Genomic DNA, 17,102 nt, shown 5'->3' with positions numbered 1-17,102 from the left:
GAAATTTAATGTTCATTAGTCATTCAAAGATTAAAATTATATAAATGCATTTTTGCTTAATGCTGATGGCAAATGAGACAGTGTTATAATGTTTGCCTTTCTATCACTATTAGGCCTAATAAAAAATTAATCGTTATAATACATTCTGTACATCAATTTCTCTGTTTAAGAGTTCTATCTGATTGTTAGACCGACTTCTATCCGTATTAGACAGAATCGTTAACGATGACGAACGAGAGAGAGTTTGAGCACTGTGTGTGCTCAGGTGTGCCGTCAAAATCAAAGTTCTGCCTCTAATACATCGGCCAAGCAGAAAAACTTTTCAGCCGATGCAGATATTTGAAATATGCCAAATATCGTCCAAAATATCAGCCATGGTGATATATCGGTTGACCACTAGTTATGAGTTATAAGTTCAAAGGAATTTAATTAAATCTACAAATTTCAATAATTACAACTGGTTATTCTCAGATGATTTGATCTTATGTATTTCATATAATTATATATTCAAAAAGAATGCTTTTTGCATCTTTAGACACTATAAATTTGCTAGTTTTCATTATAGATTTGTGCAAAAAAGTTTGCTATATTTTATAAATGTCGATAAAAAAAACTTTCTGCGAATTGACAGCATTTCCATTAACTGATGTTATGTGACCAGATTTTCTCCCCCCTCGTAATAAGTAATAACTACAGATGTTGCTAGGCTTATGTATATTGCAGCCACTGGACTAGCCATTATTTTTAACATATAGGCATATAGGATTGTATTTTTAGTGAAGCAGTGTGAAGAGCCTCTTCTGAAACGTACTGCTGCGTAGCTGGTATAAACACAAGCACTGAATAGAGTGGCCAGTGGAAGTGTCAGAGGCGTAATGTGCTGCAGACATGTGCAGTGTAAATAAGGGTTTATCCAAGCGTTAATGGCAAGGAAAGCCCTTTATAATTGAGAACGGCCACATATGAGGTGTTTCTTGGAGGTTGTAGTACATTAAAGAATGATCATGTGACTTTTACGCATGTCAGGTAAAAAAAAAAAAAAAAAAAAAAAAAAAAAAACTTAATTCTGTTGCAGTTTTGCAAAATATTCCTTTTTCAAATTGCCTGAAAAACCACCTCATGCGAACGTAAAAACATTTTAGCGGTATATCAGAGTTGTTTGCAAAACTTACTTGTTTCCATTAGGTGTATTGACCTGTAAATGTGAAAAAAAAGAAATGCATTCTGTTGCAGTTTTGCGAAATAATATTTATTTTTCATGTTGCTTTAAAAACCACCTCAGGGAATATTAAAACTTTTTTGCGATATATCAGGGTTTTCCAAAATTGACATGTTTCCGTTTTCGTTTGCGCTATTTTCTTACTACAGTAGTTCTTCTGAAGTTTGTAAAATTTGAGAATTTTAATTTATGAACTCATTAATGGAAAGTTGTGGATCACATAAAATATGGTTTTAGTTGAAAAATATAAGGTTTTGACTTTTCTAAGTCTTTATTTCAGTCAGGCAAAACTAGAGGTGTCCCCGACTAAGGATTTACATAGTAGTACAAGTATCAGAATTTTGCTGATAATCGACTGGTAGTCGAATCATAAGTTTGGGAGTGGGGCAAAATACATTTCCAAGAGTCAAGTTTGACTTTCGACAGTCATAATTTACTGATGTTAACATGCAGGGAAAATGTGTAACGGACACCTTGCAGATAAAATTGGGGAAAATAACATTTTATGTTTAGATTAAACAATAGTTAACATTAAACTTCTAACTTTAAACTCATATTTCTAAACTGCTGAGGTAAGTGTACCATTTGATTTAAGGGAACTAGTTGCTTATTAGCATAATGGGATATTAACTGTTTATTAAAACACATTTTAATGCCTTATTATGCACTATCATATTCTAGATCCCTTAACCTTTCACATTACCTAAACATAAAAACTACCTTACTATTAATTTACAGCACATTAGGAGTTTACTGAAAGCAAACTCTCAGTTATACAAGTTGGACAAACTTAAAGTGAACAGCCTATGTGTTTCGAAATCTAAAATGTTACTAGTTTAAATCGTGATTTGTTTTGGCCAAATCAAAAGTATTTAATTGTGTCTTTTTCAATAATATTTATTTTCAGTAATTTAATTACAAGTGACAGTAAAGACATGTATGTTACTAAACGTGTTTTCCATTCCAGCAGGTGAGTCCTCAGATGTCAGTGAGGTAGGCTCGGCTCCTGTAGACGTGCAGAAGTTCCCATCTGGTGCCAGCAGCCGAGTGGTGCAACTACGTACTCAGCGCACCAAGCCAGTGTCTCGACCCATCAGCATGCCCGTGGAGCGACTGCTCAACGAGCGCAACAGTCGCAACACAGAAGACTGTGAACACTCACAGCCCACCATTCATGAGACCCCCGAACCGGACAAGCCTTCGACACTGCGCGTCACCAGCCAATACAGAAACCCCTTCATTGACACACAGACACTGAGGAGGACCTGGGACAGACAGTACAGGCATTACGATGTGACTCCCAGAACTGCAATGATAGTGGCCAACCTGCCTTCCTCTGGTGTGCCAAAACCGTCAGAAATTAGCGTTGTACCCCAAAGCAGCACCAGTAGAACAAATGGTAAAAGCCAGTCCACCGCGGCTCCGATATCCTTCCGAGCACCACGGACACTAAAACCCCCACCCGGAACGTTCTATAGACCTCCATCAGTAAGTCAAATAAGGCCATTTGACTCACTGGCAAAAACCGTTTCACCAACAACAACCACTACCACAGGAGCTATTTACACAACATCCATCACCATATTTACAACAGCAGCCACATCGAATGTTTCGACAGTCTCCGCAGCCGTCACGACTCCCCCAACCACACCAACAACATCAGTGACAAGCACGCTAACAGCCAAGCCAACCTTTACGACAGTAATGAGCGCTGTATCAAGAGCAGAGGAAGGACTGTCAGAGAACGACTCCATCAGCCCCGTCACACTCTCTCCGCCTCAATCTCCAAGCTCCAGCGCAGACGAGCCCGGCCCTACAGACGCCAAACCCCTCTATCAGAGACGGAGTTGGCGAAAGCAGGAGCTAGAGCATCGAGAGGCCCATTTTGTTTAAAAAAATGCCCTCTTGTATTGCTTGGTACAGCATCCTATATGTGACGCTCAGAAAGTGACTGATTCCTCCACAGGCCTCACAAGGTCATTTTAATGGTCTAGTAGATCTGTCTACGGCTTTATGTGTGTGTATTTGTATGTAAACTGTCGTTTTTGTGCCATACTGTATATATGAAAATTGTTTTAATATCCCTTTGAGAAAGGGCAAAAATATTAGGAGAGAGGTGAAACGTCTCTATGAAATTTTGTCTCTTCAAGCTACTATTTGAGCCAGAAATATCAGCAGAGGTCCAAAACATTTGCGACATTCGCTTATCCATAAGTGAGCACTCTTTTATGTTATTTTCAGATGTTGTTTCTGAACATTTATGCCAAATGTGTCTTTTCTTATTATCTCCTTTATAGTGATGAGATGAGACACTTCTATAACAGTAAATAATCAGCTATATTAATGTGTTAATAAAGTCAAAGGTTGTGTAATAATTGTATAAACTCAGAAGGAATGTGTATAGTATTATCTGTAAATTCATGCCAACTTGCTCATTTTGATGCACTTGCACAGCCTAACTTTTTAACATGCATTCATCACTGCCCTTTCATGATGTAATGCAGCCACTGCTGGCTGTTTTATTTGTTTTATAGTTTGTCTCTTGGAAACACTCCTGCTTGTGTGTGTTCTAGGCTGCGGAAGTGCATCGGTTTTATTTCAGAGTTATATATGCATTTGTTTACATTTTTACACATAACCTGCTGCCATAAACACATCTATACCAACAATTCTTGAAGACATGCAACATGTTTGCAGATTAAATATTTAGTTAAAACTATTTTCTGCTCTATTTTTTCTTTCATGTTTTGTGCATTCAAGTGTAAAAGACTAAATGTTTTATTTTTAGCTGAAACATTAAAAATTGTTGAAATGCAGCTGAAATTAAATATACATATTACATGACAATTTACATTTTATATACTGTAGAACTTCAAAGTTAGAAGTGTTGCAACTTACTGAAATAAAAATAAATAAATTAAAGCTTAATAGTAATATTAATAAAGTAATATGAATAGTATTATTAACATTAAAATATAATGAAATATAAAAACATTACGAAGACACAAAAATTTAAAATTTCTGAAAATATACAAATATAAGAATATTAAATACTATAGTATATAAATTATGACTTCTGCACCATGATTTTCTTCCTCATTTTCCATATGCTATATGAAAGTTGTAATGTTTAATCACTTGGAAAAGTAAAAGTACCTCTTTCAAAAAAAAAAAAAAAAAGAAAGCACAATTTGAAAACAGTTTGGAAGAATTTGATTTAATACTCACAAAAACAACAGTAACAGAATTCCTGCCTTAGCAAACATACTAATTAAATTCGTTTTTAAATTACAGTTTATTACGATGTGATCAGGTGAACATGTTCAGTACTTCATGTCAGAGGTTTTTTTGGGGAAAGCCACACTTTCTGTCCAGTGGGCGTTCTTACCTGTTGTCCTCCCTCCGTGGATATCTGTCTGTTTGCCTGAAACTGTCCCTGTCCCTAATAAACCATGTCACCTGAGCTCCAGCACTGAGCTGCTCAGCTCGGACTCGTGCAACAAACACACCACACTCAAACAGAAGACTTCAAATAAAACAGTCTCCAAATGTCCAGAATGCACAATATAACAACACACATATCAATATTCCTAAATGCCTCACCAGTCTCCCACATGTAGAGTCCTCCTTAGCCATCTTCAAGAATCAGTTAAAACACATCTCTTCCATCTTTATTTGACCCTCTAACTTTAGCACTCTCTATTCTAATTCTATTCTTTAAAAAAAATTACTCATTTTAGATTTGCACTCTATTAATTTACTAACTGCTTCTTTTTCTATTTTATGTTTTCTTGATTTGTAAGTCACTTTGGATAAAAGCATCTGCTAAATGACTAAATGTAAATGCCAATGTACATGTAAATAAACAGCAGTCATGTTCAAATGGAGGGCTTTGCTGGTGGCCATGTTAACCCTGCAGATTAAGGCAATCGGATTAGTTGAGTCAGAAGCAGCAAGTTTGGCTGTTGTGTTTCAGCGACTATCATGGACTGGAATCATCTACTTTTATTCGTGAATGATAAGGAACTCCTATTTCTTCACCCCTGAGGTAAGTGTACCATTTGATTTAAGGGAACACACTATTCACTATTAACTAGTTGCTTATTAGCATTCTGGGATATTAACTGTTTATTAACACTTTCCACTTACCTAAACATAACAACTACCTTTAATTAGCAGCAAATTAGGAGTTTACTGAAAGCTAACTCTCAGTTATACAAGTTGGACAAAAATATTGAATTGTCTTTTTAAACAATACTTCTATTCAGTAATTTAATAAAAATTGACAGTAAAGACATATGTTACTAAAGGTTTCAAATACATTCTGGTTGTTTTAAACTTCTTATTTATAAAAAAAATAAATAATGAAAAATGCACACACAAGCAGCCCAACAGTTTTCAGCATCATAATAGATGTTTTTATTTATTTATTTTTTTTAATTATTTTTTTTTAGCAGCAAATCTATTAGAAAGATTTAAAAAAGAGCATGTGACACTGAAGACTGAAGTAATGACTGCTTTGCAACCACATTGTTTTTTACATCAAAATTACATTTTAAAACACATTAAAATAGAAAACAGATATTTTACACTGTAATATTTTTCAGCGTTTTTACTGTATGTTTTTTGGTCAGATAAATGCAGCTTTGGTGAGAATAAGAGACTTTCAAAATCATAAAAACACATTCTTCTGACCACAAACTGAACAGTACTGTACATTAATGCAGGGTTAAAGTTGTTGGCCTTCGTGGAAAAGATGTATGTTAAATCTGTCATGCTTTTAATTCTTTGATATTCATTTAAAGATCAAGACAGTCAAAAGAGAGTCTGTAAGATGAGACATTTGTATCTGAACCTGAACTGAAAGGGCTTTAATCAGTGTTTGTGTTAAAAGACTGCTGTGGAAAATTAGACGTCTAACAGACATAATAACAGCTCTGTTTGTGACTGCTGTGCTGTTTTGGTCTTGCTGTATAGTCATTGCCGTGGCTCAAAATAGTTCAGTGGTTCAATGCAAGGCCCATATTTTCCTTTAAAGATTTGTGACCCAATTTCACATGACGTCTCCAAGCAACATTTCACTAAAACAGCTGTTTTCATTAATGAAGACTAGCTGTCTGAAAGCTCTACAACGCTAATGACATTCATCTGTGGCTTGAATTTCTGCGAGTTTTCCTTCAGTCCGATTGTGAGTATGAAGGATGTGATGTGTTGACAGGTTTGTTGCAGCTTGTTGACCCCTACGCGGGGTTAAGCTGGGGCCATGAACACAGGCAGCCAGATCCGTCTGCTGCTCTGGAAAAACTGGACGCTCCGCAAGAGACAAAAGGTGCAATTAACCCATTCACTGGGACACGAAACAATCATCATCACGGGCTGTAGTTTCTAAAGCCTCAAAACAGCTTGTATTTAGAGCGCTCTGTTTATATCATGAGATACAAACCTCAGAAATCTGGTTGCAAGTTCAGGATTTAGGCAGTTTGGACATACTGTACCATACAAAACCAAATACAAAACTGAAAAGATAGTGTTTTAAACCTTTTGGGGAATTTTTATTTTATTTTTGTTTTGATGTGCTATTTATTGTCTGTTTAACAGTAAAGTCTACCTATTACGGGTAATCAATTCATTACCAATATGCAAATTTTTCTTGTTGATGTCAACATGAAAGGCTTGGGATTCGTTTAAAAACGACTCCTTTCAATGATTCTGAGTCGATTCTTTCTTTTGGGAGACAATAACTTTTTATATGGTGCAGATTAAAAAAATTTGCAGAATTATTTCAATAACTTAGAGCTGTGTTACACACTGCATGGAAGGTCATTTTAAAAATAATCCATAATGGGGGACTTTAAGGCAACACTTGATGATGATTGATAGGTCGGCATCTAAACCGTTTCTGGCGGATGTTAGATGTTTTTTTTCTTTCTTGCTAATCTTTTAAAACATAATTTAATAAAAAAGGCTAAATGTCCAGTTGACATACCAAACTTTATAATGTTGATGCTTAAATATTCTAGTATTCAATGTCTTCAAATTATTTCAACAAAATAGTACAGGTTTTTTAATACTGACTGACCATATTATGAAATTAATTATCATTGTCTGAAATTGTATTATTACTATTGTACATCCTTGTATAGTTCTTTAAGGTTAATGCATTATTTAATTATTATATAATATGGAACAGCAATTTATTTCAGCATTTATTTAGGTCTATAAAGACGAAAAACATTTCCTTTAATTCTGTTAATTATTACAAAAGCTGCCTGTTTTAAAACATTCTTTTTTTTTTATTAATAAAAGCTGAGTGTATTGATGAAACAATAAATTATAGAATGTTTGTACAACTTGAAATGTTATAAATGCATTAACATGTAGAAATTCACAGTGAACTACATAGAAAATTATGTCATCATTTATTTACCCTCATGTTGTTCCAAACCTGTATAAAGTTTCTTTCTTTTGTTGAACACAGAAGATATTTTGATGAATTTTGCAGAACCAAGGGAAAATCTTCGGGAAAGAAATACTATGGAAGTCAATGGAGACCATAAACTCTTTCATATCAGAATTCTTTAAAATATCTTCGTTTGTGTTTAACATAAGAAAGAAGCTCTTACAGGTTTGGAACGACATAAGGGTGAGTAAATGATGACAACATGTTCATTTTTGGGTGAATAAACGATGTAGAAAAGTACTGTTTATTACAGTTGGTTCATGATACCTAATGTATGCAACTTGAGCTTTATTGTAAAGTGGTGTTTTCATCATTACTAAAATCCTACGTCCAGATCTGACATGTTTCTGAACGAAATGCTCTCTTGTCACTTGTCACACAGATTCGCTTCCTGGTTGAGATTCTGTGGCCTGTGTTTTTATTCATTGGACTTGTGTGGCTAAGAAGAGCCAATCCTCTGTATCGCCAACATGAATGTAAGAACACACATTATAGTATCAATACTTTATGCTGTACAATTTCACACTCTCAGCCAGCTATTAATATTCAGAAAAACAACACAGCTTGAAAGTTCATTAGCATCTATGTTAGGCGCCTGAGGACTTACTCGTCATATCTGTAAATGCAGGTCATTTTCCCAGTAAGGCTATGCCCTCAACGGGAATCCTGCCTTGGATTCAAGGGATTTTCTGCAATGCTAATAACCCATGTTTTCGCCATCAAACTCGAGGAGAGTCGCCTGGGGTCGTTTCCAACTACCACAACTCCATGTGAGTCAGACGCTCCTTCACTTCTCAAATCTGAAAGATTTCCCTATCTTGCACATTTTGTGTTGTAGGCGTCCAGAAATATTCCTCTGACACAATTCAGTTTGGAGGAAAAATGACTCTTCCAGTGCAGAGGAGTTTTGCAGGACATCCAACAGCTCGATAACCAACAGTTGGGATTGTAAATTTAGTCTTATCCCATTATAGATACTTTTCATACCGTGAAATATTTTGAGATGTTTGTTTTTAATGAACTAAGTTAGTCGGAATCCAAGTTTCAGTTTATTGGTGTAGCTTATTTCTTTCTATCGTCTTTAGACTGGCACGGTTTTACCAAGATTCACAGGAGCTGCTGTTCAACGACACTGAGTTCCGTCAGCTCAGCCGTCTGTGGCATGAAGTTACCATCTTGAGCAACTTCATGGAGACGCTGCGCACCGATCCTGCGCTGGTGGCAGGTATGTGTGCTGTATGACCCATTAACCCGGCCCCCAGAGGAACAGATGGGACCTCTTTAATGGATCTGAGTGATGGATGGAGAGAGTGGGCATTTCCTCTCTTGTACTTCCACTCCCCTCGTACCTGTTTCCTTTTCCTGCTCCCTCCCTGACTAGTCCAGGCCGAACCTAAGTCTTAATATCTGGAGGGCGCTTTTAGACAAATTTTTTGTGTCACATGGTCTGTTAAATCATTCTAATATGCTGGTTCTCTGCTCAAAAAAAACATTTTATTATTATTATCATTATTATCAATGTTATTATCAAAAACTGTAACACACTTTTTTTTCAGGATTCTTAAAATGTTTAAAAAAGAAATTATTGTTTAACAGTAAAAAAAAAAAAAAAAAAAATTATCAGACCAAACCATAACAAACCAAACCAAAATACTCACACTTTATTTTAAGTTCCAATTCTCACCATTAACAAACTATTAACTACAAATTTTGCTTTGGAAACTTCTAATTTTATTCTTATTAATAATTAGTAATGTAGTTGTTAAGTTTAGGGATGTAGAATATGCTCATGCAGAATATGCACTTTATAAGTACTAATAAATAACCAATATAATAATAGGGATGCTAATAAGCAACCAATTAATAGTGAGAATTGGTCCCTATACTGAAGTGTTAACACCAAAAGAAAAAAAACATCAAAACCAAACAAAAAGTAAGTCATGCAACACAAAACTTTTTTTATGGGAGTATTGATAGAAATGTACCAATTAGGACCAAAATTAGGACCAAAACATTTTCAGTTGTCATCAAATCATCATTTATTTTTTTCTTCCACGTCCTTTCCTTTTCTTTGTGCCATCAGGTAAAGGACTGAAGGTAGAGCACATTCTGAAGGACGACGAGGGTCTGACGTCATTCCTGCTGCGGGACGCTGGGCTTTCAGAGGCTGTGGTGTATGATCTTACAAATGCACAAGTGCGGATGGAGCAAGTACGTTACTGCAGATTTAGCTTTTTAGGCTACTGCTTTTAAAAAAAGCAGATGAGCTTCCTTCTCTTGTGAACTATTTGTTTTCATAAATGATTTAACAGCTTCCACTGCAAGCAGATTCCTTTCACACAGTCACATCCTCAAACTCTCCTTTGGGCATTTACTAGGTGTTTCCAGCTAAATCTAGTGAATTCATGTGGTGTTAACAGTCACTATGAATCCTTCCTGAGTTTGTAGGTCAGTGTCTTCATGACGTGTGTCTTCTTTTGTTTCACGCTGGCTTCTCACACACAGATAGATTTATGGTATAGCCCATTGTCTCAGTCGTTCAAGCACTCTGAAGTAGGCTGCTTTGATCCTACACTTTCCTAAGTGCATACCGATGTATTGGGAAACACACCATAAATAATGTATAGATACATTTCCAAATGCCTGTATTTAAATGATTTCTTCAAGACAATTTGAAAACACTTTTTGATGAGCCAGACCAAATCTTAAGCCATCAGAATATATATATTTTATTTTCTGTAATAACAGGCTGAGACAGTTGATTTTGGCCCTTGTAACTTTACTGCTCTAAAAAACACTATTGAGATTAAATATAAAGCAGATATAACCAAGTAATATGTAACCCTAGTAATCTCATATTTGACCCTGGACCACAAAACCAGTCATAAGAGTAAATACGTGACTAAATATGCTTTCCATTGAGGCATGGTTTGTAAGGATAGGACAATATTTGGCCAAGATACAACTATTTGAAAATCTGGAATATAAGGGTGAAAGAAAATAGAAAATACTGACAAAATCGCAATGCAAAGTCCTTAGCAATGCATACTACTAATCAAAAAATAAGTTTTACTATATTCACGGTAGGACATTTACCAAATATCATCATGGAACATGATCTGTACTTAATATCCTAATGATTTTTGGGAATTGACGAAAAATTGATAATTTTGACCCATACAATGCATTTTTGGCTATTGCTACAAATATACCCAAGTGACTTAAGACTGGTTTTGTGGTCCAGGGTCACAAATGTCCTTTAGTATTTCAAAATCATCTTTGCATTGTTTCACATTGTGCTCAGATTCGCCAAGATGCCAAACTCTGCAGTCAAAAGTCAGAAATGTCAAAGATTTTTCATCAAATTCTTCCAAAACATGGACACGCTGAACTACTTCTTCATTAACAACCATCTCCTGTGTTTCCAGTTTGCACATGGAGTCCCAGATCTGACTCTGAAAGAGATCGCCTGCAGTCAGGCTCTTCTGGAGCGATTCCTCATATTCCCCAGTCACGGAGGGCTGTACGGGGTCCACAATGCCATGTGTGCACTTTCCCAGGAAAGGCTGCAGATGATCGAGGACGTGCTGTATGCCAACATAGACTTCTTCAAGCTCTTACGACTGGTCAGTCATGAAGCTTTTACTTTATACATGCTGTTTTGCACAGTTACACTAATGTTCAGAGGACTGAAATGTTACTCAGTCCCAAATTTAAGTACAATGCTTGAAAAAGCTCATTTAAAAATTATATGGATTGCAAATTTTGTATACAGTAACTGCAATGAATGCAACATTGCACGGCCGACTGAATAAATCATGAATAATATACGTTCAAAAGTTTGGTGTCAGTATGATTTTTTATTGTTTAAGAAATTCTATTCTGTTTACCTTATATTTATCAAATCCCTGCTAAATTATATTAACTAAATAATAAACTAAAATATAAACACCTTAATAAACTCATAATTTGTTGCTTATTAATAGTTTGTAAGGTAGTTGTTAAGTTTAGGTATTGGGTAGGAGTCGGACTATATGCTTTATACATACTAATAAACAGCCAATTTATGAATAATAAGCATGCTGATTAGCAACTAGTTAATATTGAGAATTGGTCCCTATACTTATATGTTACCAAAATGACTATATAAACATTTAAATACAGACTCAGGATATTAAAATGTTTTTGACAGCATTAATGCTTTTATTGTATTTTTGATCAAACTTTTGAATTACAGTATATAAAAAATAGTTTGACACTAAATTATACTACACTCAAAAAAAAAAAAAATAAATAACAATAATAAAAAAAATAAAGGTGCTTCACGATGCCACAGAAGAACCTTTTGTCTTAATGGCTCCATAAAGAACCTTTAACATCTGAAGAATCGTTCTGTTTCACAAAAGGTTCTTTGTGGCGAAAGAAGGTTCTTCAGATTTTAAAAAGGTAAGAAAGGTATTGTTCTTTAAAGAACCTTTGACTGAATGGCTCTTTGTATAACCAAAAATGGTTCTTCTATAGCATCGCTGTAAATAATATTTTAAGCACTTTTAAGATTATTATAATAACTTATCCAAATATAACATTTTTTATAACATTTCTAAATATAATAGAGTAGTTATAAAATTGAATAGTTAGGCTATTATATAACTGTAACCTAGTTGTGAGCTCATACATTTTTCTTCGATTTGAAAATGTCTCTAAATGGACACAATAGAGGTCGCCACTTTCTATTTTAAAACCAGTACATTTTGTTGCAAAGAAAGTTATTTCATATTTCATACCGATTGGAAATATTTAGCTTAGATTCAACAGTAAATCATTACGTTCTCCACTGTAGTACGCAGTATACAGTAGCTATACGCATGTCACATGCTTGGAATTATGGAAAAGCTGTTCTAAACACATCATAAGTGTTGGTGCACTAAACTAAGAATGTGGATCATGGGCCAGACCTACTTACCTGTTGTTAGACTTTAGAAGGCCTATGAATACCACTGGTGAAACAACACTACTTTTCAGCTCTCTCTCTCTCTCTCTCTCTCTCTCTCTCTCTCTCTCTGTCTGTGTGGTTTACTCATGGTTAGATTGAAGCAGATGGTAGCACACTGCTTGGCCTCATTTACTAATGAGATTAAAGAAGACTCCCTCTGTTGATGAGGACAGCTGAAAAAGTAGTTTCTGTAGTTTTGCTGTCTCTCGTGACGCTGTTTAAGTTATAGGAAAAAGTTGCTTCTAATCTCGCATCTCTCTACTTGTGTCTTAGACACAGAACTACTGTACGGTGATTGAACACAGTCATTTAACGTTAGCTTTCATCTGCTTCAGAATTTCATAATTTCATAAGCCCAATCGCCTGTAGTGGTGCCAATAGAGAGTCATTTCAGAGGAAGAGCAAGTTATTATATTTTGATGAATGATTATAAAATTCTTTTGCCCCTTTGGAGTTACATGTACCAATTAATCATTTGCATTAAAAAGGAACATTTAATTTTCTTTACACCCCCCCCCCCCAAAAGCACAGATATGCATATGTTCAGGGCACTTTGTAGTTTAGAAATTGTGTTTAGCATCCATTTGCAAAAGAAATTAATATTTTTGTCCAGCAAGGATGCATGAAATTGATCAACAGTAAATACATTTATGTCACAAAAGATTTCTCACAAACCTTTTATTCAACGAGGATCCTAAAACACAAAAATATTAAACAGCACAACTTTTTTTCAACATTGATAATAATAAGAAATGTCTCTTGAGCACCAAATCAACATATCAGAATGTGACACCGAAAATTCAGCTTTGCCATCACAGGGAAAAATACATTAAAAATGTAAAATCTAAATAAAATTAAATGAAAATTGTATAGTTATGCATTAAATTATATATATATTTAAAAAATATTAAATAATAATAATAATTAACACAGAAAACAGTTATTTTTGCCATAATATCTCACATTATTTATTTCTGTAATGTTGATTAATAAATGCAGCCTTGTTGAGCATTAGAGGCTACGTACTTTCAAAAACATTAAAAAAAAAAAAAACCTTACTGACTTTTTAACAGTAGTGTATATGTACTGTATTTAATTTTAAATCATAAGGTAAATATATTAAAAACCAGTTTAGAATTATGTACTCAAAGGAATGAAATCAGTTTTTGGCTACATTCTATTTCTACATGGTTTGTGCAAATTTGTGGTCATTAATATGCTTGGCAAACTGTAAGGTTGTCTCTCTTTCTATCTGTGTTCAGTTGCCCATGGTGCTGGATAGCCACTCGGCCGGGATAGACCTGCAGTTCTGGGGGCGAGCGCTTTCAGCATTGTCCAACAAGCTTCAGGAGGTACGGCTCAATTCCTCTCCCCCTTTTAAGACCCTTATTTTAGCATCCAGGAAGCTCCTCACTTCCCTTCAGCTCTTCAGAAAGCTCCATGAGAGATGTTAAGAAAGTGTGCGTGTTATAGATCATTGTTGTCTATCACATCAACCTCAGTTTCTTTATTAAATCACCATAACCTCATTTTGTGTGCTTTATGAGGACACAAAGTATTTATACGGCCAGTTCATGCATGTGTATCATCACTCCTGTTTCACAAATATGTCGAAAGCGCATTCCACTGAGGTCACATCCTGAAGGTGGAGTACATTTCTTTTCCTTTTGCTCGGGTGACAGAAAGCCTGGCCAACTAATGCTATCACACATCTCTAAATCCATCTGCGCTCAGTGTGGATGTGTATGAATGGGAAGTAGGGAGGTAAAGTGTTAGTTTAGTGGAGGTTGAGCAATGACTCATTCCTCATACTGAAAGCCTCTATGGAAATCCTCGTCACTTATCTTGACCAGGTTTGACTTATTTTGGCTATCACGGTGTGAATTAGAGTTCGTGACCCACTGAAGAGTGCTGGATCTCACGTTCATCCGGATAATCGCTGGTCTCGTATTTTGAGAGAGCTGTGATTGTGGTTCAGTCTATATGATTTTTTTTTTTTTCTGTGACACAAAAGAAGATAAGTTTTTCTCTGTACAGTGGAAGTCAGTGGGCTCAAAACAACACTGGACATTGTATGAACAAAAAAAAATCTTTATTTCTATACAGTTTGCTAGTTGATCGTGGGCATGTGGCTGAATTAAAATGGGATTAATTGCAAACCTGGTTCTTACCTTATTTTTACCCCTTAGATGCCAAATGCAGCCACAACTGTGCTTTAGGGTTGATTTAGGGATATCCTCTTCAAGGATGTGCATCCTTAGGTTGCCACGTGTCGTGTTTTGAGAATAGTTTCTGGCAGATAAAACATGTAAACCTGGATAGAGAAGTTCAGATGAGGCTGCCCAAATCATTTGGTCACATAAACACAACTCTCGCCTTAAAAGTGTGCATGCCTGTTTTATTCTAAAATATTGTGGTATTATTTATTATAAACTGTGCTGTTATTCTAAAATATTAATTATAAAGAATTAATAGATCATTTTTTATGTATTTGAAAAAAAAAGTTTTTTGATCAAAAATACAGTAAAACAGTGCGACTTTACTGAAAATGTTTTACAGTTATTACTATTTTATTACAATTTAAAATACTGTTACTGTTTTTGAAATTTAATATATTTACATTTTTTATTATTAATGTTGCAAACAGTTGCATTGCTTAGTATTTTCTGTGATACATTTTTACAGTATATTTTGATAAATAAAAGCAGTAAAATAACAGTAAACAGCATTTACTGTTAATGATAGTAAATTTATGGTAACATAACTAATTACTTTATTGTCACTTTTGATCAATCTGATGAATAAAATTTCTTTCTTTTTTTGGGGGGGAAAAATAAATTTCTTATTAAATATATTTTCTGATTCCACATTTTTGAATTGTAGTGTCTATCCATTATGTTTAGCTTTATATTATAAGTCTTTTCAAATACGAGTTGCTATTTCCCAAAATGAAAGCAGTTGGTGACTCAAGGTCAAAAAGTTATTTAAAGCATCCTAAAATGATCATATGATTTGTACTGAAAATCTTCACTTCCTCCAGCTATCATGCCCTGATGCATTTAAGGCCCATACATAAATGAGTAATCAGGCAGTAAAAGTTTACATTTAATAAAATGTTCTTCCTCTCACAGCTTGCGGAGAGGCCCAGCTCCCAGGATTTGATGCGGGTCATGTACTCCATCTTCCAGTCCGGGGGTCCCTCGTCCTTCAGTCAGCTGATGTCCACTGTGTCGGATCTCTTCTGCGGATACCCAGAGGGTGAGATCACCCGGGTCTTCTCCTTTAACTGGTATGAGGACAACAACTACAAGGCTTTCCTAGGCATCAACAGCTCCAGAGGACACGACAGCTACACCTATGACAAGACAGCAAGTGAGAGCTATTGATCTGTCTGTTCTGTTACATTTGTCACTCTTTCACTTTCGCTTTGTTCTAATTTCTCTTTTTCTCTTTCTCTTTCTTGCTCTGTTGCTCTTTCACTTGCTCTTTGGCCCACAGCTCCCTTTTGTAATGCATTGATGCAGAACCTAGAGTCGAACCCTGTTACGAAAATCATGTGGAATTCAGTGAAGCCTCTAGTGATGGGCAAGATCCTCTTCACCCCAGACTCCCATGCTGTCAGAAAGATAATGAAAAGTGTAAGATACAAATCTCCACCGACTTTTATTCACTGTATTGTAACCACTGACAATCAAAACATACACTAAAGTTTGGGGTCCCTAAGATTTTTAACTCTTTCCCTGCCATTGATGAGTTATTTAGTCATTTAGAAGACAACGCTTCTCCACCAGTTTGATCAAAAATACAGTCAAAGTTGTAATATTGTGAAATGTTTCGTTTTCAGCTCCAGCTTTATTTGAGATGTTCCAAAGAGCAAATTCAATTCATTTATGTGTCACTGATATTTTTTCCATCTCGACTGCTGTTTTTGTTCAATGATCTTAAACATTGCTGAGTCAGTTGTTTTGTAATTGTGCATCCATGTAGACAGGTTAATGTGCCCTGTACACATACAGTATGCTGCTGACAATCCATATGAATTTGTGTGTGTATGTTTTGTCCAGGCCAACACTACTTTTGAGGAGCTAGAGAGGTTGCAGAAAATGGGCAAGGTCTGGGAAGAGGTGGGACCGCAGCTCTGGGAATTCTTTCAGAACAGCGTCCAAATGAACATGATACGGGTAACGTATCTGTTTCTTTTCATCTCATACACACATGCACACACACCTCCCTTTATCCCTTCACATGCCACATTATTTCATTACTCTCCTGAGTATGCAATCCACTGTCCTCCTTTAGTCTCTGTGTAATCTCTCATGGGCTTACGTTGTTATATTTTATTATCTGTCATGATACGTATCTATAAGTGACTTCATTCTTAAATACTGTCTTTGTATACACTATTTTTTTTGTAAGAAATTAAATTAAGC

General features: G+C 35.4%; 2 protein-coding genes across 6 annotated transcripts in view; both read left to right on the top strand.

Annotated features, from left to right (window-relative positions):
* Positions 1–3,938, top strand: part of LOC127950984 (rho GTPase-activating protein 29) — a 38,898-nt gene extending 34,960 nt beyond the window's left edge. For 2 of the 3 annotated variants that reach the window (XM_052548474.1, XM_052548476.1), the window contains one exon: positions 2,187–3,938. In XM_052548474.1, coding sequence (XP_052404434.1) covers positions 2,187–3,112 — 926 coding nt within the window. In that variant the 3' untranslated portion in view covers positions 3,113–3,938. The remainder of the gene's footprint in view (positions 1–2,186) is intronic. The other variant, XM_052548475.1, reaches the window with a different exon arrangement.
* A 1,231-nt stretch (positions 3,939–5,169) lies between these two features.
* Positions 5,170–17,102, top strand: part of LOC127950359 (retinal-specific phospholipid-transporting ATPase ABCA4-like) — a 34,760-nt gene continuing 22,827 nt past the window's right edge. For all 3 annotated transcript variants that reach the window (XR_008152438.1, XM_052547350.1, XM_052547349.1), the window contains exons 1-11: positions 5,170–5,267; positions 6,438–6,548; positions 8,062–8,155; positions 8,308–8,449; positions 8,765–8,904; positions 9,763–9,890; positions 11,108–11,305; positions 13,935–14,024; positions 15,804–16,044; positions 16,171–16,310; positions 16,737–16,853. Coding sequence is in view for 2 of the 3 variants with exons in the window: in XM_052547350.1 (XP_052403310.1) it covers positions 6,483–6,548; positions 8,062–8,155; positions 8,308–8,449; positions 8,765–8,904; positions 9,763–9,890; positions 11,108–11,305; positions 13,935–14,024; positions 15,804–16,044; positions 16,171–16,310; positions 16,737–16,853 (1,356 nt within the window). In the remaining variant the exon portion in view is untranslated. The remainder of the gene's footprint in view (positions 5,268–6,437; positions 6,549–8,061; positions 8,156–8,307; positions 8,450–8,764; positions 8,905–9,762; positions 9,891–11,107; positions 11,306–13,934; positions 14,025–15,803; positions 16,045–16,170; positions 16,311–16,736; positions 16,854–17,102) is intronic.

This window comes from Carassius gibelio, chromosome B2 (assembly GCF_023724105.1).
Source record: "Carassius gibelio isolate Cgi1373 ecotype wild population from Czech Republic chromosome B2, carGib1.2-hapl.c, whole genome shotgun sequence".
Classification (NCBI taxonomy): domain Eukaryota; kingdom Metazoa; phylum Chordata; class Actinopteri; order Cypriniformes; family Cyprinidae; genus Carassius; species Carassius gibelio.
The sequence above is the reverse complement of the archived record's forward strand: the minus strand, read 5'-3'. Positions and strand labels throughout refer to the sequence as shown.